Source organism: Haemorhous mexicanus, chromosome 5, assembly GCF_027477595.1.
Source record: "Haemorhous mexicanus isolate bHaeMex1 chromosome 5, bHaeMex1.pri, whole genome shotgun sequence".
NCBI lineage: Eukaryota > Metazoa > Chordata > Aves > Passeriformes > Fringillidae > Haemorhous > Haemorhous mexicanus.
Genome location: NC_082345.1, coordinates 53,764,217 through 53,792,001, shown reverse-complemented (window position 1 = coordinate 53,792,001; position 27,785 = coordinate 53,764,217). Strand labels below are relative to the sequence as shown.

Here is a 27,785-nt window from a genome sequence, read left to right as displayed (position 1 = left end):
AAAAAAGAAACGGTAAAATATAAAAGAAAACAAGCAGAAACATGTCGGGGTCCATATCGCTCCCGGGGCAGGCACCAGGCTAGCTGTGGGGCACGCCAGGCGCGCTGTGTCCGGAGCTCCCCCGCGGCCCGGAGCGGCCCGGAGCGGCCTGGGGCGGCCTGGCGGGCGGGGCGCGGGGCGCGGGGCGGAGCGGGCCCGGTCCGCCACCGGCAGGGGGCGGGTGCGCCCTCCGCGCCTTCCTCCGGCTGCGCAGCGGCGGCGGCTCCGCTCGGTTCCTGCTCGGGCCGGGGCAGCCTTCGCGGCGCGGCCGCCGAGGGGACGCTGCGTGACCTGTCCGCGCCCCACAGCCCCGGTAGGTGCTCGCGTTCTCCGCGGGGCTGAGCGGGGGCAGCCCCTGCCCGTGTCCTGCCGGGCATCCCGCCGCTGGCTCCTCCGCCCGGGCGCGCATCGCTCTCCTCTGCGCGGGGCGGCCGCTGGCTGCCAGCCCCTGCCTCCGCCGCTGGCTTTCCCCGGCGGTGCCCCTTCCCCGGGCCGCCCGGCCCTTCCCCCACCCCCTCCCGCCCCGGCAGGGTGAGGTGGGCCGGGGTCGCGGGTCAGAGCCGGGCGCGGCTCTGGGCGGGGGCTCCGTCCCGTCCTCCGCCGTCCCAACCCGTCGAGGGGTCAGGGCCGGGCGGGGGGCGGCGGTGGGGCAGGGGGCGAGCGCTGCCGGCCGGGGCCGCCCGGGAGGAGGAGGAGGAGGAGGAAGCAGCGGGCGACGGCGGTCGGGTCGGCAGGACGGCCCGGTCCAGGGAAATGAGTGAAACGCTGGCAGCGTGGCAGCCCCTTCCTGCTGACACAGTCTGCTCGGTGAAACCGCGGTGGTGCTGCTGCTCGGGGGTGGTGTTCCCTTGGCTTCCTCTGTGGAATACGGGATCGCGGACGCTGTTGGTCCATGAGTTGTAGGGCTCAGATCTTGTTCAGTTAAAATGCATCGTTACAGAGGGCAGCTCTGAACTCCTGAGGAAGTTAGGTGTGGTGTTTGCGGAGAGATACTTGTCGAAGCCGCCCGTGTGCCTTTGGTTACTGGCCTCTGAGTTGCTGAAGTAGGAAAACATATAGAAGTTATATATTTTTTTTCCTCTTAGATAAATGCTACCATATGTTTAGTCACACGTTTGGCTGAACCACTAAGGGGCTATGTAACTCACCTGATTTGTTTGTTTTCCCATTTTCTCACATTTAAAAGAGGTTAAATCACAACGTAATAACTCCAGACTTGAGTGAAGATCTTTGCATGTACCAGGTATTTTAATATTCTGCGTGGCTTGTTATGCCGCACAGACTTGGAGCCCGTGGTAGGTCCCGTGGAGCCCTGCTGAAGAATGCCCCTGACTGCTCCTCTCTTTTAACAAAATATTTACTTAATATTAATTGGGGAGTTATTTAAAAAAAGTATCAAAACCACAGACCCAGGCCAGAAATACCTACCTAATGACTGTCATGTTTTCTTTTTTCAAAAGCTTTCGAAACTTCTCAAGGTACGAGTATCTTCATTAGCACATATTTTCCCTTAGGGTTTCTTTTAAGTATGAAGAAATCTTTTTGAACCGTTGATTTGCATAGTTGTTTGTGTGGCAAAACAAGTTTTGTGACTTGCTTTAAGCCTGCAGGTAGGCTCTTCGCAAGCTAATAGCTTGCTATTGTCATGTAATAACATCTAATCACTGCAGGATGGAGGAAGCACCTGTTGGTCTCAGGCCATTGCCTCCATCGCTTTGCGAAAGTCTTGACCACTTCACCCAGTGAGAGTGTGGAGTAAATAAATAATAATTGGAGTAAATAGATAATAGTCATCGCTTCATGGAACCACGAGTTCCTGGCAGCCTCTCTAAGTGCGGCCTGAGTGCTTCAGGACATGTGTGCTTAAAGACAAGCTATTTCCAGCCCCCCTGCCATGGGCAGGGCACCTTCCACTTGACCAGGTTGCTTAAAGCCCCATCCAAACTTGGCTTGAGTGTTTCCAGGGATGGATTGCCTGCTACCTCTTTGCAAACCTGTGTCAGTGTCTAATCACCATCCCAATACTCAGAGACACACTGCTCCAATCCCTTGGACACTGGGCCACCGACTACAACTCTTTGAGTGGCCACCCACATTTAATGAGAACTATTAGTGCTTACAGAAGGAAGGGATGATGTGCAAAGAGTTTAAAATTTTAGTGGAACTTAGAAAAATTAATATTTAAAAAGTGAATCCCTGAATGTTTAGTTTTCAGGTTTTTGGGGAAAATACTAACATGTAGGATTTTTTTTTATCTCAATAAAATCATAAGATGGATTGATACTGTGGAAAAATACCTGTCTACTTGCAAATTATACTGCAGCCTTAAGATTAGGTGTCCATAAAATGATTCCACAGCAAACACGGAGAACTTGTTCTTAAATATTTAAATTGATCAAAGCGAATTTGTTATTCAAATAGAACTTAGGTTCTGGTTTTTAAACTTGTAGTTCCAGTGAAGTCAGGGAATTGACATTTGAGTGTAATGGCTGCAGGTCTTTCGAGTTATATCGGTAATCACTCTGTCCGTGAGTCATTACATAAGTCGTATGTGTGGTTGGTTCTGAGTTTTTCATTAAAATTTGCTGAGACTGTGTAGGATTTGAGGCATAATTATTGGGTAAACCTCATGTTTTACCTGCCAGTGGCCAGCTGTATCAGGCCTGTGACAATTGTTTTCCTGTCAAAACTATTATAATTATTTTAATTGTTTTGCAGTTTAGGAGGATCTATCTGGAAAAGTCTCATGTTGTTCAAAAACCAAGACTGTACATAAATTCTCAGAAAAAATGTAATTTGCTTGAGTGTTGGAAATCTGATAGCCTTGCAGTGTGATCATGACATGGGTGAGCAAAACTAGCAGCCCAGTGCTGCTGCTCTTTGCCTCTCAACAGTCTTGGAAGTTGTCCTCTAATCTATTATTAAAATTATATTCTCTTTTACTACATTTAGTTTCCTTAGTGAGCAAAATCACCTGAGCTAGAGCAGCCTGGCAGGTGAGCTCACCTATCTTATCAATTCTCATGCTTCCTAATACTATATATGCCTGAGATCTCGTGGCATGAGGACACAGTAGAAGGGTGATGAGGAAGTAACTTTGAACTGGTATTGCTGCTTGAAATCTCATTTCCTAGTATTTCTTAGATTAAGCATCTGTAACCTATAAGTGCCCCTGGCTTCTTGTTTCATCATCTAAACCTCTGTGACTGACCAAGAATCCAAGCACGGCCTCCTCATACTTTTGTTAAGGGTATGTGCATCCTGAGCAGATTTTAGGAATTTTTTTGTTAAAATAAATAAATGAATATTTTTCTGGGTAATTTGTAACTCTAATTCCGCCCTGTAATTTGTTTCCATCTGCTTGTGTCTGCGTGTTATCCACAAATTTAAAAATCTTATCCTTCTTCAGTAGTTCATTGATGTTCATAATAAGTGGTGGATCACTATATTAAATGGTATTTCACCCAAGGTTCCTGAAGTTCAGTCACACTGAAGTTGTCACATTAACAGTAGTTACTCTTTTGGAATTGTTCAACTATTTTTGCTCCCCATATACAGTACTGTATTTTTATAATACAAAAAGTTTGTATCCCAATTTGCAGACTGAGCTGCAGCATAGCATTTTCCAGCCTTGGCCTCACATATCCTCAGTGCCAAGAGAATGTGGAAGAAGCAGAACCTCTGTAAGACTATCAGGACTACTGAGGGAGCTAGCTGCTGGAGTAAACTTTGCCCTGCATTTGATGTTACTGTTGAGTCAGTATTAGTGGCAGAAACTTGCACAATATGTCTACATGTGCAAATACATGCTAGTTCTTGTGATGGTTCAGTTAAAATCTTAACATGGAAATTCATTACAGTCTCACCTCTGTTCATAAGACTTGCTGGCTGATTTCCTTCACTTGTCCCACACTCTCTCCAGTTGTCTTTTATGTGAAGAGAAAGTAACCATCTCCTAGTAGCAAAGGTTTTTTATTTTATTTTTTATTTTGATCTGTTTTGGTATCATCAGTTAGTTGAGTCAACAATGCACAAATGTTTAAGCTGGTGTTTGCTAGTGTTGCTGCTGCTAGAAAGCTGCTGACCTGCTCCCTGGCACTTAATTCTGCTTTTGGATCACTTTGATACTCTTCATTTTCTGGGGAGGTGGTTGGTGGAACTGCCATGGCTGCTTGTGTGCTTGCTGGTCAGCTGAGTATTGGTAACATGTGAATGGTTTTGGAACTGCATTTGAGTTGATTCAGGCAGAGGTTTATTAAAGGAGTTCTCAAAACAGATAGATAATTTCTCTTAGAAGAACATGATCCAGAGGGGATCCCATCAGGAGTTGTTAAGAGTATGCAGTAGTTGCATATCAGCATCTTTGTGTCAGCTGTGCATAGTCTCAGTGGTAAAATCGCTGTAATAAGCACCTTTCTGTCACTGAGGGATGCTGTTCCTCAAAGGAGTTTAATGTTCCTAATTTGGTAAATTTCTACATAGGTAATGGCATGCAGTGAATTGCTATGCAGCATAATTTTAGATTTCCCCACTCACGATGATGCTTAGATTATAACATCTCAAAAAAGAACACATTGTCCCTAGATTTTTTTTTTCTAGTGAAAATATTCTTCACAGATATGGCTTATGGTTTTGGTTGCTGTAAGATTGCACCTAGCCAGAAGGTAGGTTGTGGATCTTTGTTCTGATATCTTCATGCTCAGAAACCTAGAAACTACAGGTTTGGGGGCTGTTTTGTGTGTCTTCAGTAGGGAGAGGTGTTAAGAATCATGGCACGGACTGACTTCCTTTCCATTTTCAAGTATGTTTCACCTCATCACTCACAAATGATGGCCTGTCCATTGCTATTGTGGACCAGTAGCAATGACTTGCCTGCACCACAGGAGCACTTCGTTTCTGGGAGCCTCATGCACATGGAGGTTGTCAGGCACCAGCAGCAGTCTCACATGTGCAGTGTGATGCCATTAGCAGTGTCCTGCAGGCATGGCATGGTGTGTGGAGCCTGCTGCTGCCCTTCTTCCCAGAGCTGGTATGCCGCGCTTTCTCCGCTGGCTGCTCTGCTCAGCCATGCTCTTTTAATCCTGCAAAGGGCCAGAACCTACCCAAATGCTACCTCACATGGGAGATGAGCTGATGAAAAGGGGCTCCACAGTGGAGCATGGATTTCAGGGTCCCTTAGAACAAGATGAACTAGAGACACCAACAATGCTGTGGGCAGTGACTGTCACTGGGAAGTACCTTCCCCCAGTTTCCTCGTGAGATCAGCATGTACCTTGTTGGAAGATGAAGTGGAGAAGTAAGTTGCTGATAGAAGTTCAGCAATTTGTCCTTGATGACTTTATCTATCTGAACTTCCATATGTGATATTATCCAACTCCATGAAACAGAGCTAAGATTCTCTTCAATAGATACATCAGCAGCAATGGTACAATATACTTAATCACATATAAATAGTGTGGGTTTTAGGGACTGTAAATCACATTCTTAACTATATGGATCAGTAAATTTTTGTAATAATTGAAAAGAGTCTTCAAAGTATAGATTGAATGCTTATAAGGCTAAACTTTTTGTTGTTGTTGATTGGTTGTGTTGCTCTTTATTTCTTGGATTCATTTGGTTTTGTTGTTTTAATTGCAGAAGGAATGTGGGTTAAGTTTCATTCTCTGTGGGACGAATGAACGCCTTAGTACTTTTATCTCAGCTTCTCATGATTCAGAATAATTTTCAGTGTTTGAAACTGGCTAGTTTGTGTGTTGCCTAAGGTGAAAGTACTGGCTTGATGCCCTAGCAAAAGCTTGTATGGACAGTGGTTTGACATGTCATTTGGGAAAGATTTGTTTTGCACGTTAAGTTTCAAACTACTCCAGCACAATACTGCTTCTCATGTGTATTTCCTTTCCTAAAAGTGAAACCACAGAGTGGTAGTCACAACACAGGACATGCAACAGTAGCTGGAGTATCTGTTTATAATTTTGGAATAAGCTTGGGTTCAATTTTCTACGTGTATCTACATTCATTTGTTGTAGATATAATTTGATAGAAACAAAATAAAATCTTGTATTTACAAGCAAACGCTTTTGGTCTGATTCCGTTGTCTAGAATACCAAGATAAATCTTGATATGTATATGGAAGAACATGATTCTTATAAGTCTCATTTCTATAAGAAATTAATAATTTTACTTCATTATACCATTTGTCACAAAGGAGAAAAGTAAATATGTATTCCTGAGTCTCTAAATTTTTCTGTGTGGACAAACCTTTTCCCTATGTGGAGTTCTGCCAGAACCACAAAGAATTTGTATGGATGTAGGAGTGCTGCCTGTAGGTAGCAACTACTGGGGTCATAGCCTGTATTTCCAGAAGACACAAATGGTGCATGATTATACAGTAAAATTGAGTTATACTATTTACTTTTTTAAAGATGTAATTTTTTTCCGTGCGTGTCCTTCACTAATTTCAAATTAAATTAATTTTGTAAACATATTGTAAAACTATTCATAGCCTAGCAGAAAAGTAAGCAATCATCTAGGTAAGAAATGCATCCTGCATTTAAATAAAATAGTCTTAAATGATTTTTGAATGTTTCATCTCTTTTGTCCATGGCATATAATCCAGGTTGTCACAACCACTGGTTTAAAACCAGAAGTCACATAAGAATAGCTAATGCTGTCCTTGACGTATCTAATTCACTGTGTAATATTGAATTAAAAAAAAAAAAAAAAAAACACTGCTCTGGACTGCTTGAACATAACACACTGAAATATCTTATCAACAGAGGCTGGATTAAACATACTGTTGTTTCATTGATTATATTTTACCAGGTATGAAAAGCTAATTTTTTTTTTGTTTGTTTGAAGGATTTTTTGCTGTTCTCTGCCAGGAACAAAATGCACGTGCTAATCATTGAGGAATGCAGTTTGTGCTAAAAAAAAAAAAACCCAAAACAAAAAAACCAAAAAAAAACCCCAAATAAACACAAGACAATGTCCTAATCTGCTGAAGTCTTGGAAATAAAATAAAAGCTCAAGTGATTTTTTTTTTTTGTTGTTGTTGTTGTTGCTTTTTTTTGTTTGTTTTTTGTTTTGGGGATTTTTTTGAGGTTTGTGGTTTTCTTGGTGCTAAGTACTTTTGAATACTTGTTTAACTGCAGTATAGCATATGGTACTTATATTAATAAGTAGCAGATATATAGAAAACCAGCTATAACATTATTTGACCTTGCCAGAAAGTGTACAAACACTTAAGTCCTGATCTGGGGGAAAAATTTCACCCTGAACTGAATGCAAAGCAGCTCAGGCTGCCACACATTTAATATTCTATAACCTGAGTACAGATTTGCATGTGATAGTATAGAAATGTGGGCTTAATATTGAAGGGGATATTAGCTCTCACCTTGTAGATGTGTATCTGTGTGAAGAAAAATTGTCTCTGTTTCCAGACTTTTATGATGACTTACAGCCTCCTTTTAAATTTTTTGTTTATCCTTGTAACTGTAAGTTTGTTTTTCTTTAATATTGTAACTACAAATAGGTAAGCAGCAGCCAGAGAATACTGAGAACAGTTATTATTAGTATTTTTAAAAATTATAAAAATAGATATTTAAAGTAATAATGTCTTTAATATTTATTTTAGATTTGTGCTATAAATAATAGTGTTTTTAAAAATACAGATTTTTTTTTCTGTAAAAATTTAGAATTACACCTTGAAGATAAGAGCTAAAGATGTCTGATCCTGACTTCTCTCTTTCACAGTTCCTTGCATCCTTGCAGAGCAGACTTGATTCTTTTATCCCTCAGTTGGTTTATTTAGGTCATGTAATTCTTATCCAGATTCTTCCATTTGGGGATTATGCATTGAGATTGACTTAGAAAAAACTGCACATGGGTCCCAGTTAAAAGTCAAGATAGCACATAGAGTAGGGTATTTTTTGTTTTTTTAGGCAGAACAGAGTAATTGCTTTTTGTTCCATACACAGCAGTCCTGTCAGTGCAGTTCACAATGAACAGTTACACTTTTGTGGCAGTACGACATTGTTGACCCCAATATCCGAGAGCTGCTATAATCTCTCTTTCCATTTCTGCTGCTTATTTTGCTGCACTTGATGTCAATTTTTGAGTGTATTACTTTCTGCTTTATTAAGTATTGTTGTTGATTTTGGGACCTCTTCCTAATCAGCTAAGGTCAGAATTCAAAATGATCTTGACCTTCTAAATTCTTGCCTCTCATCTTTGCTTGTTTTTTTGTGCCCATTTTGTAAGCATAATCCACTCATGTTACCAAGTTGCTAATGGAAATACTATTATCCTGGGAATGAAATAGACTAATCTACATGTTTCATTATCATCCTTCAAAACATTAATTACAATCGTATTTGAAACCCCTTTTAAACCAAAGTTTGTGGCAAGTGGCCACAGCTTTCCGCATGGTAAGTGGGGCAGAGGCTGTGCTCCTGCCCCAGTGAAGTGTGTCCCCATGGCACCATCTCTGGGCAAGAGTTGAGAAAAGCCTGATAAAGAATTATCCAAACTGAAGTGCATTCAGCTTGGGACTGAAATCTGCACTTCATTCAGTGTTAAGTCAGTGAGGCGGGATGAATAGGAGCTGTTAATTTGTCAATTATCTCAGTGCAGTTTCCTCTTGCACAGTGATTCTAGGAGGGAAACTTGCATGATGACCACTCTATCTGACACATGAACGTAGAAAGAACTCAGTCTTGGTGTGTTAGGAACTTTATATCATCTAACAAAATATGATGATAATTTGCTTGGAAGGATTATAGGCTTGTAATTTTCCTAAACAAAGTCGTTATAAGCTTCCTCCAGGAAGGACTTAGCAGGGTTCCCTCAAGAGACACAGGTTACTTTTAAAAGCAAGCATCTTCTGGTGTTCTTATTGAAACTAGTTTCGGTATGAACAAAAATACATGCAGTAGCTTTGTGGAGTTATCTATTAAATTTTTTGTATTTTTGTTGAGTATGTCATAGCACACAAGTGAAGCAGGTGGGGGAAAGCCGTTTGTTTTTCTCTTCCTTTATTTTTTTATTGTAAGCTACTGTTTTCTGTGCCCTTTGGAGAGCATTTTAGACTTTCTTGGGGGTTATGATACACAAGGATGCAGAAAAAAAGCAACCAGTAACCTCAGCGCTGAGCTATCTTTCCACATATCCTCTCCCTAGTAGTTTGTATTGAGAATAATTTTTTTTTTTTTTTCTGCATGGATGGATGTGCAACTCCATGAAGGGAGCAGGACTTCATGGCCAGCATTCAATAAGGATTTATAACCTCTAATTTCTTGTCTTCTCCTGTTCAGGTTATTTTGTGGATAACTTTTTGAGGCACTGATGCACAAGAGAATTTTTTGGTTTTTCTGCTGTCCAAGTTGTAGACCTTGACTGAAAAACTTCCTAAGTTTTGTGCTAAGAAAACAGTCTGAAAAAAAAAAAGAAAATCTATATTTAAGTTACATAATTCTTCCCAAATGCAGCCATTTTACTTTGCAACTTGAAGATGTTGATGTTGTCCGTTGCCTGTTTTGTGGTGTTTTCCTTGGCCTTTGCATCTCTGTGGGGTTCTGCTGTACTCGTGGGGACACTGCCTGTCAGCCCTGCTATGGGCTGCACACCCTGCCTCAGTCATAATAAGTGGTGCAGGGGAGCCTTTTTGTACTGCCTGACAGAATGATGCAGTAATAAATGATTATCTGCATTACTTGACACTCCTAAGTCAGGAGGATACTTAGGTTCTAATTCTCCTGCCTCGGCTTGATAGAATGTTACATCAAAGAAGAGAAAAATAGTGTTTGGGTTATTTTGGCCCATTTCTAAAGCAATCAAAGGAATGTTGTTGGTACAGCTTATGAGCATCTGAGTTTGAGCAAGCTCAGTTGTGATCCTGTGTTCTTTGTTTTTAAATGATCCTAAAATGTGCACCATTAAAAATTCCAAACTAATTTTTCTAATTGGTTCTCTAATTTCAGTTATGATCTCTAATACTGAAGATGTGGAGTAGCGGTCCTTAAGCATTTATAAGGGTTCACAGCTTATCCTGTTTTATTCCTGTTCTGTCTTGAAATACTTAAAAAAAAAAAAAATCAAGCTAATAAGTGTAGGAAGGGACTTGATGTCCATAAATTATTTTCCAGCTTCTGGAAAGTGCTGTGCAACACTTGTTTGTACTGTAGCACTACTGTATTATTTGGCAAATCAAACCTCATGCTTTTTCAGTATACTGTAATTAAGGAAAAGAAGCACTAAATTTTTAAATTCCTTTCAAGTTGAGGCATAGCATACTCATTTTTCCTTTTTCTAAATCAAAACACATTCCACACTTAAATAATGCATATTCTTATTTGTTGATTGCAACAAATAATAAAGTGAAAGGGGATATTGGGATAGAAGCAGTCAAGGTTAGGTCTTATGATTGTTTCACTTAGATTCTTCTTTCTGGTTTTGTTCATATTGTTGTTTTCATGCTTTGAATTCATTATGTGTTTTTGTTCAGAGTAAAAGAAAGAAACTTCCTTTTTTCAGTGCAGACTTAAAACAAGCTTGTAGCTGTTCAAAGTACAGCCAGTGTTTATTGTAACATTGATATATTTCTGGGTGTCTGGAAGAAGAAGCCTAAAATAATTCTGTTCACAGACTTTGAAATAAAATTAGTTTATCTGCCCTGACAGATTCTCTTTTGCCTTTTTACAAGACAGATAAATACTAGCTTTCACTGAAAGAAGTAATTATATGAGGATATATGTGTGGCTACAGCTAAATGGGTATATTATGGTCTATAATATGCTGTGAGAGTTCCTTTACAGTACAACATTAGCACTCAAAAACATTTGTCTGCTTTTAAACTTACGTGATAAGTATTTTCAAATTCTAATAGAACAGAAAGAAATATTTCTGTATCTGCATTTTTTTTTCCTGCTTATTTCTCTCCTGACCATTTTCTTGTAAACTTGAAGGGATAGACCAAAATAAGTCTTTGGCAAAGAGGATCTGGACACAAATCACTGACTTGAAGATACTGAACTAAGTGCAGGCAAAAGGTTTTCTGCATGATACCAAATTTTTTTCCCTAGTATAGACCGCAAGAACTATGTGGGTGTTTTGGTGCTTCTCATCACATAATTTGTGTTTTGAATAACAGCAGTTTTCCTAATAATTTCTAAGATAATGTTTTTGGTGTTTTTTAAAATCATGGCATAGGGCTGCAGAGGGTTAGGGATGCTATAGCTTTTGTGGTGGGGGTCTGGGACAGCTGCTTGGATTAGAGTGAGAGCTGTGTTTTCACATGTGGCCTTAGTGTAGATGATTCCCCCGACTCAGGGATCTTGTGGAAAGTCGAGCCAGATGTCCAGACTCAGTGCAGCATGGGCCCACAGGACTGAGCATGAGCATAGAGCAGAGCCAGGGCAGCTCTGGCTCTGCAGGGAGAGGGCAGATTTGGTATGCCCCCTGGACCCTACATTGCTTGAGGAGGAGGATGAGGAGGTGGGAGCTTTTGTTCAGAGCCTATGGAGTTTGTGGTCCACTTTGACTCTGTGGTGACATGCTCTTCTCAAGAAGCTTGTGAATGCTTAGACACTGTTTGCTTAGAGTGGTTTTCAGCTTATTCTGAAATAATTGGACTGCTAGGGTTGGTGCTTCTGTCATCATTGACAATCATGTTATTCCTCTGGCTGTACCTATGAGTGACAAATGTGTTGTTATGTTTGTGTAATGCAGAGACTAGAGTGTTGACCTTCTTTCAATTCCATTGAATAGAGTTTTTGTAGTATCCTAGAGACCAAAATGCTTAAATATTTTTTCTCCATAGCACAGTTTTCTATGCTGTGTTGCCAAATAGCAACTTGCACCCAGAAGCAGGTAGGGTTTTGAAGAAGTGCAGGTGGAGTTGTTGACTTTTACCACATAGCTTTAGGAAACTAAATACTGCTTAGATAGAGCACTGATAAGTACTTAGGTCACAAATTGAAGGACTGAAAGTTAAACTGAATTTATAGGGGATTAGATGAAATTAGTGTTTTTTTAGAACACTTGTTTTGTGGAGAAACAAATGAAAGCAAGGCATCAGAAATCCATCTTAAATCTTCCCTTGATTGTGAGTGTTAAGAAATAGGTATTCAGAACAATCGTCATTAATTTTATTGACTAAAAAATCTATGGGGTTTTTTACTCATCACAAAAGTGCTTTTTTGGCTGTAATTATGGTGAAGTGGTTTTTAGCTTTTGTTTTATTTATTTTTTTTTTTTATTGTTTCCCATAGGTGGCTGCTTTAATGCAAGAGTGTCATTAGCTTGCTGACCACTAAACATGAGAATAGCAGGTAAGTGCGCTCAGTAAAATCACACTTCGGTCATTTATGAAACAACTACTATGGACAACATCAACAAGTTGTGACAATAAGGTTTTAAAGTCATAGAGTCATAGAATACCAGGCTAAAAGAGTTCTCAAGAATCATCTGGGCTGACATTTCTTGTCAGAAGCACGCTCTAGACCAGATAGCTGTCGTGTGACAAGTGGTGATTTCCTCAAACCTTTAGTGTTTGGTTAGTCTGTCAGCACACCAGGAAAGCCGAGACCCTTGTGCCTGTGACTAATCTGTGTCCTGTTATGGGGACCCTTCAGTGAACTTCCTTTTCTTTTGGGTGGATCTTGAGTGACTGGTAATGCATACTTTTGTTACTCAGTGGTATAAAATTCTCTTGCTTTGCTGTTGGAGATGTAGTCAATAAAATTTAGAGCAGTGAGGGGTGGTCATACATTGGAGGCAGGTAACTTTAGGGTGATGTTGTGAATTATTACAATTAAGTTACAAAGAACCAAGTTCACCTCAGGAGAGTGATTTCACCACAGTTGCTGGTTCAGCAGAAAGATACCTGCTCCTATCTCCCTTGGTTGGCAGGTGCTGTGTAGGTTTATCAGCTACCAAGTACCTTCTGATATCAACAGAGGCTGGCCAAGGTGTTTCCACTCTGATTCATCTGTTAGCACGTGCTTGAGGTTGCAGATTGTGTAGGTATGGAATTGTTGTAGGATAGGTTTTGAGCATACTTACAGCATTCCATCCAGGAAGTAGCAGCTGTATTTTACCCTATAATTTTCATACTGCTATAACTTCCTCTAATTTGAACCCTAGCCCAGTACTCTGCCCAGCCAGATTTTAAAATGACCATTGCTGGGGAGTCCACCACTTCCTGGGGAGATTATTCCAATGGCTGATTGTTCACATTGTGACAAATTTTCTGGGTTTAACTGGAATCTTCCCCACAATAACTTGTACCCGCTACCCCTCTTGTTTTCCATGTGACTCCTTGCAAAAAGGGAGTCTCCATCTTCTTTGTAGCCACCCTTGAAATACTGGAACGTGGTACTAAGTTCTCCTATAATTCTTTTCTCAAGGCTGAGCAAACCCAGCAGATTCAGCCTTTCCTCATCTAGCAGGCTTCCCAGTCCTTTGATTATCTTTGTGTTGGACTGTCTCTGGATTGTCCATGTCTGTCTTCTTTTTTTTAATAGCAGGGTCTAACACTAAAGGGAGTGTAACAAGTATGGTCTGACAAGTGCTATGCAGAGAGGAATAATGACTTTATTTCTTTCTGTTGGTCATGCCCTTGTTGATGCAGCCCAGCATCCTGTTGGCTTCTTTGCCAGCACCCTCCATTTATATTGAGTTAGTTGTCCACCAGAATCCCCTAGTCCTTTTCCACATATCTGCTCCCCAGCTGGGTAGATTCCAGTCTGTTCTTTACTCCTGGGTTATGATTGCTGTGGTGGAAGACTTTATACTTGTCCTTGTTGAACTTCCCTGGTAGTGTTAGCTTATTCTTCCAGCCTATCCAGGTGTTCCTGCCGGTTGGCTCTCCCTTTAGACATGCCTCCTTCCACTCAGTTTGGTATCCTCATCAGCCTTCTATAGAGGACACTTCACTTCACTTAACAGGCATTGCTGTTCTGCTTTATTGGTGTTTAACGAAACTCATTTTGGAATTGGGATGGTGGAAGAGCAGTCACCTTGCTAAAATGCTGTAGCTGATCTGCAGCGACTGCTTAAGCTGCCATGACTTGACATAATTTGGCTGCTATTTCTGTAGGATGATGAAGGAATAAGGAAATGGCAAATGGTTGTCTTAAGCCATTTCTTCCCCACCTCAGTAGAATTGCTACATGCTGTTTTAAGTGTCTGAAACTTTCTGAATGGTCGCTGGGAGTTTGAAAAGTATGAGAGCCTTTTCATAGAACTAAGTTACTGTAGTACAGGTTTTAAGAAACTGATTCTACTTGACAGAAGGGATAGTGGTTGTAAAAATAAGGTATTTGCTAATATAACATTAAAAGAAAACATTTTTTGACATTTTGTCACAGTGGAATAGCCTGTGTAGCAATGGAATAAATCTGAGTTTCTGGTGCATTGCCCTTTTATCAGTAGTTACAGTGTTATTTTGCAGGAGAAACTGTTGCCTCTTCTAGAAGAAAATTACACCTTTTCCAAGAGCTTGTTAATGCATACAATTTTTGTCGCTACTCCTAATTTTGCTTTATTAACCACAATATGTATAACTGGAAGCAATCTGCTAAAGTGAATCTGATAAAGAACTGGAAAATGCTCCAATTTTTGGGTGCCTGATTCACCTGGAAAATTACTTTCCACACATGTTTAGGTGGGTTTTTTTCCCCTTCCATCCAACTATTTTTTTTGCTAAAAACTGCAAAGTAGATATGGCAGTTCCTATAGGATGTTTCACCTGTAGCAAATGTGCCAGTTTTGGTTCAAATGCTTAAGAAACCTTCTAGGAGATTTCTTACTGTTCCTTTGAAGGGAGCACTTGCAGTTGAGTAGAAAAGCTTGGAATATAGGGTAGAGGGGATGGTTGGTCCTCAGACTGAGTTCTTGTTCATCTTACATACTATATACTAAAACATGCTCTCCAAATGCCACTTGCTAGATGACACCTTCCAAAATCTGGTACCATCTTGTGGTTTTAAGCAGTGCTGCTTGGAAAACCTTTACCCCATCTTAACATATGTTAGATAATCTGTTTCTCCTGTGTTTGCACATGGTTCCCTTCCTTTCAAGTGCAGTGATCTTTGGAGTTCCAGCATAATATTTTTAAGCTAGGTTTGCACCTGTGCTTTCTTACATCATAATGTGTTTGCTCACACATGAAAAAGATCAAACCCCAAGAGAAAAACCCTTGTATCTTTCTTCATCTTTCTTTTCTTTTTCTATCCCCTTATCTTTTTTTAGCCTTTTGGGAGGATTGATTAGCATCTCTCATCCTTCTGAAGGCTGAGTAATCTGTCTATTTTAAGATTTTCTGAGCAGCCCATCACAGCAGCAGTCTGAGATCTGCAGGAGTGTATAAGTTTGGTTTTTTCTGAAGGATTTGGCTGGCAATCTGAGAAAAAGAAGCATGCTTTAAAGGTTGATGCTTCCAACCAGTTTTACATACTGTGATGAGATAGGAAGGCAGGATGTTGATCAGATGCCTCCTCACCTGCCTTGTACTATCAGTCAGCTAAGAGTGGAGTTTTCTGTAAAAATGTTCTGCAAATTATGCTAAAAAATGGGGAGGCTTGTTGCTGTATCACTTACATTTCCATTTCAGATGTAAGCTGCTGTGGTTGTGTGCTTGCAGCCCTTCTCACAGGAAGTAGATTGGCCACTCAGCACTGCAGGAACTTAGCCCTGTAAAACTTAGAACTGCCTATTCCAGTATATTAAAAGGGAGACAGGAGAGGTACTGCTTTTTCTTACTTATTTTAAAATAGGCTTTGAGTCATCAAACTTGCTTTCTGAAGGTCATTAATATACATTAATATACATTTCTTGAAAAGTAAGTGAGAATGCTTGTTTCTGGTTGGCTGATGGTTTGGGGGTTTTTTGTTGCTGTTTTTTTGGTTGGTTGGTTGGTTGGTTTTTTTTAATGTCATACTCAGAGCTGACTGACCATAGCAGCCAAGCTGCAGTATATAAACAGATCCCTAATCACTCAGTCTGGGCCATATATTAAAACAGAGGTAGCTCCATTTGAGGGCAGGGGGAAACAGTATTTGTGAACAGTGAGGAACCAGGTACTCATGGCTAAGAACATGCAAGTGGAATGGGGGAGGTGGGAATTTTGCCTTTGAACAACAGCCAGGTAGATCATCTTAGTTCATTTGGTTAAGCTGGATTTTCATGTAAGTCTGGTTTCTCCTGGCTACTGAGCTGAATTGGTGTACTAAAGTGTCAGAGGAAGCATGAAGGTAGAGAAAGTTAAGACCAGAGTGCATTGCATAACCTGATGCATTGGTGCAGTTACATCCTACATTATAATATCCATCCATAAGATTCATCCTTTTTTTCAGATTTTTTTTCTGTTTAGTAGGTCCACAAATGATCATCCTGTTTCTGAATTCCCCAGAGTGTAATCTGATACACATTTCTCATGTTGCTAATTTTGGTAAGCTAATGTTACCATTTGCAGGTAATTTTTTGAAACCTTTTCTGTTTCTTAACAGGTGCTGCAAAGTTGGTAGTAGTCATAGCAATATTTTTATTGACGTTTTATGTCATATCTCAAGTGTTTGAAATAAAAATGGATGCAAACTTAGGACACATATTTGGTAAGTGATGGACATTTATTAATATTTACTTGAGCCTTTATCAAGAATATCATGTTAGTTTTACCTGAGCTCTTCAGTTTAAGAATTGTGTTTATCTTTAATATGTGTGCTTATTTTTTTACATAGAATATGTGTGTTAAATTATTTTCTGTATGAAATAATAATAATTTTGCTTCTTTTGTCTGCATAATTTTACCTGCCTTTTTTTTTTTTGTTTGTTTACTGGAAATGCATTCTTAGTGTAGAGTAATAAATTAGGGGACTTGAATCATGTTTCTGGAAATCTGTGCTCTGCCTTAGTGCTGCAAAAGAGATTTAGATTTTGTTTTGGGAGGTTTTTTCTCTTGTGTAGGTATGCTACTGTGTTAAGTTGAATGTGCAGTAATCAAAACATTTCAGATGTGCTATGCAGATAAAGATTAGCAGTTGAGGTGTCTCAAATTTCAGAGTCTATTTTGAACCAGAATTTTCTTTCAAGGTGCTTTTTATTACCAAAAAAAGCCCCAGTCAATGTTTGGTACAGGGGTGGAGTTTGTGTTCTTTAACTGTGGATTACTGCAGCATGAGCTGCCTTCTGAAGCAGTCAGCAGAGACATCTCTAGTAATCATTGTTGAGACAGAGCTGTCATTCACGTGTCATTCACGTGTCATTCAGATGTGTGCATGGTGGGGGCACTTGTGTCTCTTCATATCTCAGGAAAGGGAGTCACAAATGGTTGGGTTGAAATACACCTGAACTGCAGGCTACCAGTTTAGGTGAAAGGAAGCATCCCAGTGAAGCTGTAAGGAGGGGATTAATTTCACTTCAATCCCCTGAACTCCAAAATTCTCAGAGGTTTTGGATCTCTGTGGGTTTTTGACTCCATGACTCTCTAAGAGCCATAAATGAAAGCAGTGCTTCTAAATGGGATCCTAATCACTTTCATGCTGCTAATGCATAAAAGTTGTTTTTTATTGCAGCATAATTAATATTCAGGTGGATTTGATACTTCATTTCAACCAGCCTGTTTTTATAGGGGTACAGAAAGATTTTACATTTATAGGATCTGATATAGCAGATGACACTTTAATAGTAACATCTTGTAAAACTTTCTTTTTTCATTTTAGCTAGATCAGCATTGGATGCAGCTGCACGCTGTGAGTATTCATAGGCATGTATTACTGCTGTGCCTTGCTTTTGCTAACAACAGAAAGACTGATGAATTTTCATAGTTAAGAAAGTCTTAATTACATTTCAAATGCAATCAGAAACTAATTTTCCTCTTCTTCTGATTTTTCTAAATTTCTGGTAAAGTCTGTTTTGTAGTTTTGGCTTGTGGCTTTTGATGACGGTGCCAGAGCAAGCAGCAGGGTGACAACAAGAAGTTGGAATAATGAGGTGCTTAGATTATTTTAAACTGCTGTGTAACTACAGATGTGATAGTGTTTGTGTTTGCTCTCTTCCTTGAATTCCTTCAGAATGTATTTGTCTGTTGGCCTACCTGTGGTGGTCTCTAAAATCTTGATTTATTTCCTTTTGAAAGCTACAAAACCTCCAAGATACAAGTGTGGGATCTCTAAAGCTTGTCCTGAAAAGCATTTTGCATTCAAAATGTCAAGTGGAGCAGCAAATGTAGTTGGACCTAAAATTTGTGTAGAGGATAATGTGTAAGTATTTTTACCTGTTGTTTTAAGTGTCTCTTTCAAATACTTAGATCACTTTGTACGCAAAATCAGCCGTGTAAATTAGGGGCTTATTGCAAACAGTTTGCAAAAAAAAAAAAAACAAATGTCAAAGTTTGTGACATGAAAAGGTCACATTGCATTATAACCTTATCTCTGATGAAGCACACTTAATGCTCTGCAGTAAATGCAGAAATGTATGTTGCTTTAATACATGTAAGATAGCTTGCACTTTGTTTCAGGTTTACAGACTTGAGGGTTAGTTAGACTTTGTCAAGTCAGATGCACATTGTCTCTAAATAACTTGTCCTGGTGCCTGTAATAGTAATTCAATGAATAATTGTATTATCTTTTGCAAGTAATATTTAAAACTATATTTCCTCAGTATCCATGTCAGAACATATTTTTTACTTTTCTTCTAAGGTTGACTTCAAAAGGGAAAAATAGTATTTTAATCAATGTTAGTTATTTAACTGTGCTGATGGTAGCTAAAGTTAATAAACTATATAATTGTGAAATGAGGAAAACAACTGCTTGAGACACAGTTTGGTTTTAAGTCCTCTTTTTAATAATGTTTTTGACACAGTATTATCAGTAATACTGTGCATAAAGTATTTAACTGTGTACTTTTCAGTAAACCCCCATAATGGGAATACTAATATTTATTTTTAGACTGTTTTTCCTCTTTGGGTGATAATGAGCAGGAATAACCTGAGTATGCAGCTTCCTATAACATAATCTAATCCACTTGATTTTGCAGGTGACATGTCAGAAAAAGACATAATGTTAGTGTTGCTGGAAGGAGATTTTTTTAAAATACCAGTCACACTTAACACTTTTGCCTTCCACTTGCATTTAAGCTACTCCAGTTCAGCTGTTTCTCAGCTCGCACTGTATTAGTACAGATAGCACATAGAGCAGCTGGTGCTAGTGAATTCTAGAGCCAATGGCAGCTTCTCTGCCAACAGCAGAGCCCCACATAATAGAGTAAGTAGGATAATACATGTATTTAAAAAAAAAAATCACTTTACTCTCCAAAGTAACTATAAGGCTAGTCTCAAGGGATCTTAAGACTGTTTTTAGCACTAAGTAGCATTCCTGTGTAAGGCTGGCTTAGCTCAAGCTTGCTGGCTGGTGTGGGAGTCACTTTGCAGCAGAGCACCCAGTGGGGAGCTGCAGGAGCTCACCTGGGCACCAACGGGCTGCAGGCTGCTCCTTCACTTTCCATTCTTACTGGTGACCTTGGGCAGGCTGATCTAATCTCAGTCTGGTATTTCTGCTGGTGTTACAAAACATGCTACTGTCTCACTCTGGTTGCTTAATATAGGAAGCTTAATATCTGTGAAGACTTAAGCTGATTCAATGATCAAAAGTTGTGGGAATGCAAGTAATATTTTAATTTCAGGATTGTAGGGTTGTTTTGTTTGGGATTTTTGACTCTTTGCTTTTGTTGTTGTTGTTTTGTTTTAATGTCTTGCTGACTAATTAAATAAGAAGAGTTTTTTTATTTCTGTCCAAAAAAAGAAAAATCTTGTACTAGATATTTTGCTGAAGGAAGTGATGAAAAAAAAAAGTAGTTGTTGGAAAAAGTCCTCTAAGTGGGCGCTTTAGTGCACAGCTATTGGATTCCAAAGTCCAGCTTTCCTTGGCAAACATCTTTCTGAATTCCTTCAGAGGGGAACTGGTCATGTCTGTCTAAGTGTCCACCAGGAAATTTGACTGGTTTTTGTATGATCTCCTGCTTTGCTCATAAAAGGTTTTATTTCTCTTTCAAAAGCTCTCAATTTGCAGACTGTAAATTCGTGGAAGAATTCTAAAACTGATGAAGGGCTGCCCTCCTGTGAGAAGCTGTTGCATTGCAACCTGTTGTGTTTGTGATGATGCACAAGTTGTCTCAAGGGTATAAAGTAATATATCAGAGCTCTGAAAAAAGCTCATTTCCTCTTGAATAGCTCTTTTTTTAGAGATATTCTGTGAACTCACACTTGAAAAAAAGGTTTTACTTTTTCTGATTACTTTGTGTTCTTCTTACTTCCAAAACAGGACAGCAGGAATGAGTTTTCATAATTTGTTAGCTTTTAAACTCATTAACTCATTTTTGTTCATTGTGTGCTTGCAAAAAAAAAAAAAAGCTTGAAATGTTGGTTATGTGTCTGTGCTGAGCTCCACAAATTAATATTTGGTTATTTTTTAAAACATTATTAATATAACTACATAAACAACACTATTTTTGTGGCACTTTTAATATACAGATGAACTTTGGAAGCATGATTCAGCAATCAAATTAAATCAATAGAATTGGGGATACTTGATGTATTATTCTTAACTCAGTGGTGCTTTAAGAATACAGATTAGTTCAAGGAGATTTTGCTTCATTTAAGGACTCATGAACATGTGGTCTTTTAACTATGTCTCTCTTAGAACTTGATCCTATTTAAAAACCAGAAAGATTTCCCATCAGAATATTGCTCAATTAAAAATATTTATTTTGTTGCAGTTTAATGAGTGGAGTAAAAAATAATGTTGGCAGAGGAATAAATATGGCCTTGGTCAATGGTAAGTGACATTTTAAGTGGGCAGATTGTCTTAATTTTCAAATTGTTTCTGAAATTTAAGGTGAAATACTGTGGGATGGTAAAAGGCAAGCACCAAGGAGAAAAGGTTATTTTTATACTGAGATAATGTGAGATACTGGCACTGACACCTTGTTGTTACAAAGCAGAAAAACTCACTGCATTTTTGTTTCTAAAATTGGGTTGTAAAAATAGTAATGTGGAGTGCAGTGGTGACTGTCTTTTTGATGCATCACATAAATTCCTGATGCAAAACCAGAAAAAGACATGAGATGCATGCTACTTTTTTTGACGTTGTGTATTGCCACCACTTATCATACTGTAGAATGCATTCTTCTGTTGCTCTGTTTTCAGTGAAACTTCTTTAGCATCTTTAACAGTTTTGTTACTACACACAAAGACCAGTTAATTATTTCCTCACTTGGATCAGTATATTTGGTCTATAGACTTTGTCCATAAATGCATCCTGTTAAGTAATTGTCTTCTGGGTTTGTAATTTTCATTAAAGCCAAACAAGTTTAGCTGTGTGTTACCTTGAAAGCTGAACTGAATGTCGGCACTGGCACATTTGTCTTTAATGTGTAGGAAGTGATTCCTTGTAGCACTGAGATAGCACTTTGTCATTTCACTGCAATTTAAATTCTTGTTATTTGCAGATTGTACTCAGATTTACACCATCTAAAGCTTAACTTGAACAATACTTCCTAATCCTATGTTGTTTTCCTAAATTGTCTCAATCTGTTCAAAACCAAAATACCTATGTTTGTATTTTATAGCTCCAGTCTTTCTTTGTCTTCCAAACTTTACATGAATGTATCTAATAAAAAACCTCCACCTTCCATCAAATAGTCCTTTGTAGACAGCATAATAAGAAAAGGTAATGAGATATACTATATTGTCCACTTTTTTCAATTTATTCTGGATGTTTAAATCTACTTACAGTAGTAGGTCTATAGCAAAACATGGAGTTTAATTTTAATCTTTGTGACTCTCCATATGGCATAAAAGGCAATCTATAGCTATACTGTCTATTTTTGCAAAACCAACCTTAAAAAAAGGCAGATATATTAACTGAATATTCTGCGTTGGTTTTAGAGCTTGTGGGTGTTTTCATTTATTTTAGATTCCACTTGAAACAAAATCAGAATTTTGCCTAGAATCACAGAATGGTCTGTGCTTGAAGAGACCTTTAAGATCACCCAGTTCCAACCCCCCCTGCCATGGGCAGGGACACCTTGCACTAGACCAGGTTGCTTAAAGCTGCAACCAGCCTGGCCTCCAACACTTCGTGGATCTTCTCACTTTTTTCCTCTTACCTTTCCCTGCACTTTTTCACAAACCACTGCACTGTTTCCATAAAATGGATGTTACCATAATTCATTTATCTCTGCAGTGTCTTCTGCAGCACTTTGTCTGAAAGAGTGTGAGAGGAGCTGGGCATGTTATCTGTAAAATAATTTTGGCTATATTTGATTGCACCAAATGCTTCTTTTTCTCTTTTCCTTCAGGTAAAACAGGAGAATTATTAGATACTAAGTTCTTTGACATGTGGGGAGGAGGTAGGTGCAATTACACTGCTCAGAGAGAAACAACAAATGTGCTTTTTTCCTTCCTTCTTGTCCAGACTCCATCTGCTGTGTGATTTAAGTTGATAGTTGAGGGAGTGCTTCACCTCTACCTTTGTAATTGTGAGGATAGTGCAACTTTAAAGAAACAACTCTAAAGGAGTTGAGGTGGGAGGGAATGGTGTGGTTAATCAAAGAGACTTGTTCTCCAGAGTAGTTCTCATACTACACAACAGTAGTTGTCTTTACACAATAAGGATTAAACTCTCTCTATAAAATAAGAGTTCTCTGATGCATTTTAGCTTTCTCTCAGTCTGCATCTTTTTATAATTTATAAAGATATATTTACAAATTTTATATATATTCTATATATAAAAAATATATATATTATCTTTACAAATATTCTTAAAAGTAATGTCTTTGCAGAAAGACATAGCAGATGTTTAAATACATAATTGTTGCTTATTATTAAACAGTTTCATGTTCTCTTTCTTTTCAGATGTGGCACCATTTATTGAATTTCTGAAGACCATCCAGGATGGAACAATTGTGTTAATGGCAACATATGATGATGGTGCAACCAAGTATGTAATTGATTTTAAACAGCAAATGTTGCTTAAACTTTTGCATGCTGTTTTATACTGAAAAAAATACATTATCACACAACACTTTTAATAAGATTTTGTCCTTCCAAGATGACAGATTTGAAACTATACTTCCAGTTTATTAGTTTTATAATGCAAATGTGACTTGGGCACAACAGAAATCAAACTAAAACTAAGCAGATATAGGTGTGCTCATTTTTCTATTGCTGATGGCTCATTCTGTCTTAGGCTAGTAAATTCATATAGGTCCAGGCATAGGAACATGATTATGAGAACATACTCTGGTCAAAAGTGTCTGTTCCATCCAGCACTTTCTTCAGATCAACTCTAAGACAGAATTTGGTGTTACAGGATGGCAGAGATCTTTCCCCACAAGCCTTGCCTGTATCCTTACATTTAAAGTCACAGAAGTTAATAATGTGTGCCTTGTTTTTTTTTGCCCTGAGTGTTTCATCCCAAAGCTATTAATTTAGATGTAGCCTAAGAGGGTTAAGGTCTCCTGAAACATTGTCTTCCAACTTTACAACTTGAATTAATTTCAATAGATGCTAAAAATTACTGTGGAGTATGTGTTATAATCTACTCCTTGCTTAAGTCATCCTATCCAAAGGATTGCTTTTCACAGTGAAAATGGAAACTTCTTTCCTTTTCCTCTGTTGTTTTACTAATAATTAACTTTTTTGTAAATGTGGTCTGTACATTTTTTTTCCTCTTTTCGTTCAATTTGTTGTCTACAACTTGTCTGTATTTTTGATACGGAAGCAGTTTCCCTGTGACTAAGTCCTGACTTTGCAGTGTGCAATCTTTACAGTAAATAGTCCAGTATGTTTACATTGACTGCTTTTAGGAAAGAAGGAATTAATTTACTGGGGTATTAGCTAAGGCTGGATCTTCTCTGTGTTGTTCTGTTCATTTGTGTTGTTACTTTACATTTTACCTTCTTCCCTTTCTTCTTTGAAATTTTAGATAATTAGTAGGGTTACTTTTGCTTCAGTAAGCATGATGATTCTGAAAGTTTGTTTGCAGATAGAATACAGCTAAGCAAGAAGTTGTATTTGGCCTTGTCTTGCTGACAGGATCTACTGCTTACTGACAATACTTACAACTACCACTGGTAGTTGATAGACAGTATAAACGCCAGTTCTTGGAAACAAAACTGTGAAGAATCAAGCTGCCCTAATGTTTGAGAAAGTTGGAGTATGGGTTAGGCAAATAACCTGCACAGTATTTAATAATTTTCATAATTTGGGCTAAAGAGAGTCATCCAGCTATATCTCAATAGGTAGTAGTGATCAGAAGTTTTGTGTCTTGTTTAGTAATCAGGCACATTTAGTAACTTAAAGGAAGAAATAAAGAGCTGCTATTTGGAGATTTTGAAATGATATCTTACCCTACAAAACTGTTTTCCTTTAGATACTAAAATTATCCTACTGGGGTTTACAGGCACTGAACCATGCTCTGAGGCAGCATTCTGAATTTTGAATTAACTGCTCCAAGCAGATGAAAACTTATTTCAAATATTCATTTCATTCTTGTAATCTAAAATAGCTCTTACTTCATCTAGACTTCAGCTTGAGCCTGCAAACAATGTTTACTTTAAAGGCTGACTTTTTTAGTTGCTTGGAGAACTGCTAACAGAACTCGAGATGTGTAAATTCTCACAGGAGAGGGTTCTTGGCTTTTGTTGGTGTAGGGCTAGGTTTATATCCTGGTTCCTTGAGATTATAGTACGAAAGAGCAGCGCTCCTTGCATCAGGTGATTTCAGAACTAGCCTTACCTGATTCTGAGAGATAGATCTTGCCCAATGTTGACTGACTTAAAGTATATTAAATAGGATCAAAGCCGACTGGTGCACTGAGCAAGGAAAGCTCTAAGAGCATGTATTTTATTCACATATGAATTTCTCTGGTTTGTTCAAGGCTTAATGAGGAAGCCCGGAGACTGATCGCTGAATTAGGAAGCACATCCATTACTAACCTTGGCTTCAGGGACAACTGGGTCTTCTGTGGTGGGAAAGGAATTAAGACTAAAAGTCCATTCGAACAGGTTTGTGATTCTTTAACTTCCTGGAATTTAACAGCTTGCATTAATAGAGGCATAGCATGTTTTATAAGTGCCATGCATTTGTTCAAGATGGGTATCTATTGCAGTACGGCACACAGTCTTATTTTCAGTTTTTTTCCTTCTTTTAACCATACAAAAAAAAAGATTCTTTGGTGACTCATAAATAAGAAAAAAAAAATCTTATATGGTGTAGATCTTACTATGCCAGTAACTAGATTATTCATCTTTTTAGTGAATCAAATTAACCTGAAGAATTCAAAGCTTTCTACCCAGGTTGTATTTTAGATGCACTAAGAATGGTGAACTTGCAAGAGATAGGTGGGTAATTAAGGTATTGGTGTTCCCAGCTGTTAGCTTTGCTCTTCTCTCAAATTGCTGCCATCGCAAAATTTGGGAAATAGAATATATTCCCATATTTTAGCTGTTACAATTCAGCATGTGTCAACATTGCCTTTAATTACTGGTAGAAGTAGCTTTGTAGTAGCAGAGTAAGGATGTGTTTTCTTCTGCCAGTTTTGTAAGGGAGGAAAAACTAAGTGCAGAAACAGTGGCAGACTCTTGGAGGCAATAATGTCTTACCTGACTGTAGATGGTTGTTTGGTGGACAAATAAAATGTTCTTTCAAATATCACTATTTGTTTTCATTTCCCTGTAAATTTAATATCCTTATTTATTTTTTACCTAGTGGTTTGGGCTTCAATGCATTTGGTCATTTCCTTGCTTCTCTCTTCCTAAGCAAACATCTGTAATAAAATTTAAAAATGTTTTCCCTGTATGGCTTAACTTTTTGCCATACACTCATCTAAGCAAGTTACTTTAAATGGTGAATTCTTACTAATGTTTTCTCTTTGTCCATGGCCTTTTCTTTGTCCATGAAAATAAGTATATGTCTTAAAGCTATGAGTTAAAGCAAAAGGATAAATGACTTCACGTTAACGGCAGATTGATATTTCCCATTTATAGCATATAAAGAATAACAAGGACACAAACAAGTATGAAGGCTGGCCAGAAGTTGTTGAGATGGAAGGCTGTATCCCTCAGAAGCAAGACTAAATGAAAACAGAAGAAAAGGAAAAAGAATATGGAAGAAAATGCACTTTCTGCTATTATTAGAGAGAGGGCTATGAAGGAGACTGTACTGTAAAAATTATTTTTAAAGCATGCAGCCATCTTGTCAGTGTGTGCATGAGCACTGACATTTTGAATATTGGGATTATTTATTGCTGACACACATAGAAATTCTTTTTGTAAATATGTCCAAAATAAAAGAAACATCCAATCATTTCTATGCAGGTTTCTTAAAAGCACAGTATTTAGTTTGCCTGTGGTAAATAATACTTGTAGATAACTGGCTAATAAATAATGTATGTGCACAATAAACAGATTGTGACAAATGTACTGTCCTCTTAACAGTGCAATGCTGCTGTGACTATGTAAACTTGGTGGAATATTGCTGATTTTAGTAATACATTAATAAGGAGCTTTAATTTTTTTTTATTCTCTGCCTTTTTAATGGCATCGTCAATTTTTATTAAAACTGTTTGGTTATTCTAATACCAAGTGCTCCAAAATTTTATTTTGTAGTCCCCTATCAAAACTGAATAATCAGCAAAGGAAGACTACATGATAGTGTAACACAGATATGCCATGAAAAGCACAATAGATTTTTTTTTCTTTCTTTCTTTAGGGGATGAACTAAGGTAAATATGTAAATAGGATGTGTGATATTTAAAAACATCTTGGAAGAATTTGTACTTAACTTGAAAGTGTTTGCTTTATAGAAGGGACTGGCATGCTAAGCAGCAGTACTGTGGCTAAATTTTTCATTTTTTATTGCAGCTTTTGTACCTCTGCTTAACCATTTATTCTCCCTATGGCTGGTCATGCAGTGGATGTGTGTCATGGAAGAGATTCCTCTTTTAGTTCTAAATCAGGAATAAACTTCCCATCACAAAGAGCCTGTTAGAAACCAGTCTTTCTAGTGAGAGTTGTGTCAGGGTACACAGCTGTGCACATTCACCACCTACAGTACTTCTCATGAGCTGAGGCAATCTCTTCTTCAGTGGAATGTCAGAGCAGTGTGTCTTGGGTTATGCAATGTGTGACTTGTAAACTTAACTGTTTCTTTCATCCTTTTCTTAATGGAAAAAAAGGACCAAGTTTAAGTGGCCTTATTCTTTAGCTTATATCAGAGCTGTGTGAAGACCCTGCTTTCTTTCTAAACTGTATTGTTTTTAAGTAGGGCCAGCTTGAACTTTTCCTGAAAGTAAATTATACTATACTAACTGATCGTATCCATATTCACAAAATTAGGGCTGACACAGAACTGGCTGTAATCTCCTGGAGCTTTGTGTTATGAATTCTGGTATATTCCTCAAAAACTTCAAGCTAGTACTATGGGGCAAAAGCCACAAAATATTTTTCAGGAGCCCACAGTGAGTTTGACAGAGGCATTGGAAATAGTATTATTGTTGATGTTTTCTGAGTCAAATTCTGTGCACTAAAAATTTCAAGCAATATTGAGAATTACCTTGTAAGAAAAATAAATAATCTCTGATACCAGAGTAAGACTGGATTCTGAGTTGTTCTCTATGTTTAACTAGTTTTTTAAATAATGTGAGTTTCCCTCAATATTAATGTGAAATAGCTGTAAGTGCACCTAACAC

At 38.4% G+C, this 27,785-nt stretch overlaps 1 protein-coding gene across 1 annotated transcript; it reads left to right on the top strand.

The window, feature by feature from the left end:
• The first annotated feature begins 214 nt into the window (after positions 1-214).
• Positions 215-27,694, top strand: FAM3C (FAM3 metabolism regulating signaling molecule C). The gene is made up of 10 exons (XM_059847182.1): positions 215-352; positions 12,306-12,365; positions 16,545-16,649; positions 17,757-17,786; positions 18,173-18,296; positions 20,809-20,867; positions 22,393-22,443; positions 22,949-23,033; positions 24,975-25,101; positions 26,083-27,694. The coding sequence occupies exons 2-10, from the start codon at positions 12,353-12,355 to the stop codon at positions 26,170-26,172; spliced, it is 684 nt and encodes a 227-aa protein (XP_059703165.1). The 5' UTR covers positions 215-352; positions 12,306-12,352; the 3' UTR covers positions 26,173-27,694.
• The last annotated feature ends 91 nt before the right edge of the window (positions 27,695-27,785 follow it).

What these genes read in the sequence shown, in the direction of transcription:
- FAM3C (XM_059847182.1), top strand. An exon ending in AAACTTAGGACACATATTTG is followed by an intron (nt 16,650 to 17,756) that starts GTAAGTGATGGA and finishes TTTTCATTTTAG; the next exon opens with CTAGATCAGCATTGGATGCA. An exon ending in TATGATGATGGTGCAACCAA is followed by an intron (nt 23,034 to 24,974) that starts GTATGTAATTGA and finishes GGTTTGTTCAAG; the next exon opens with GCTTAATGAGGAAGCCCGGA.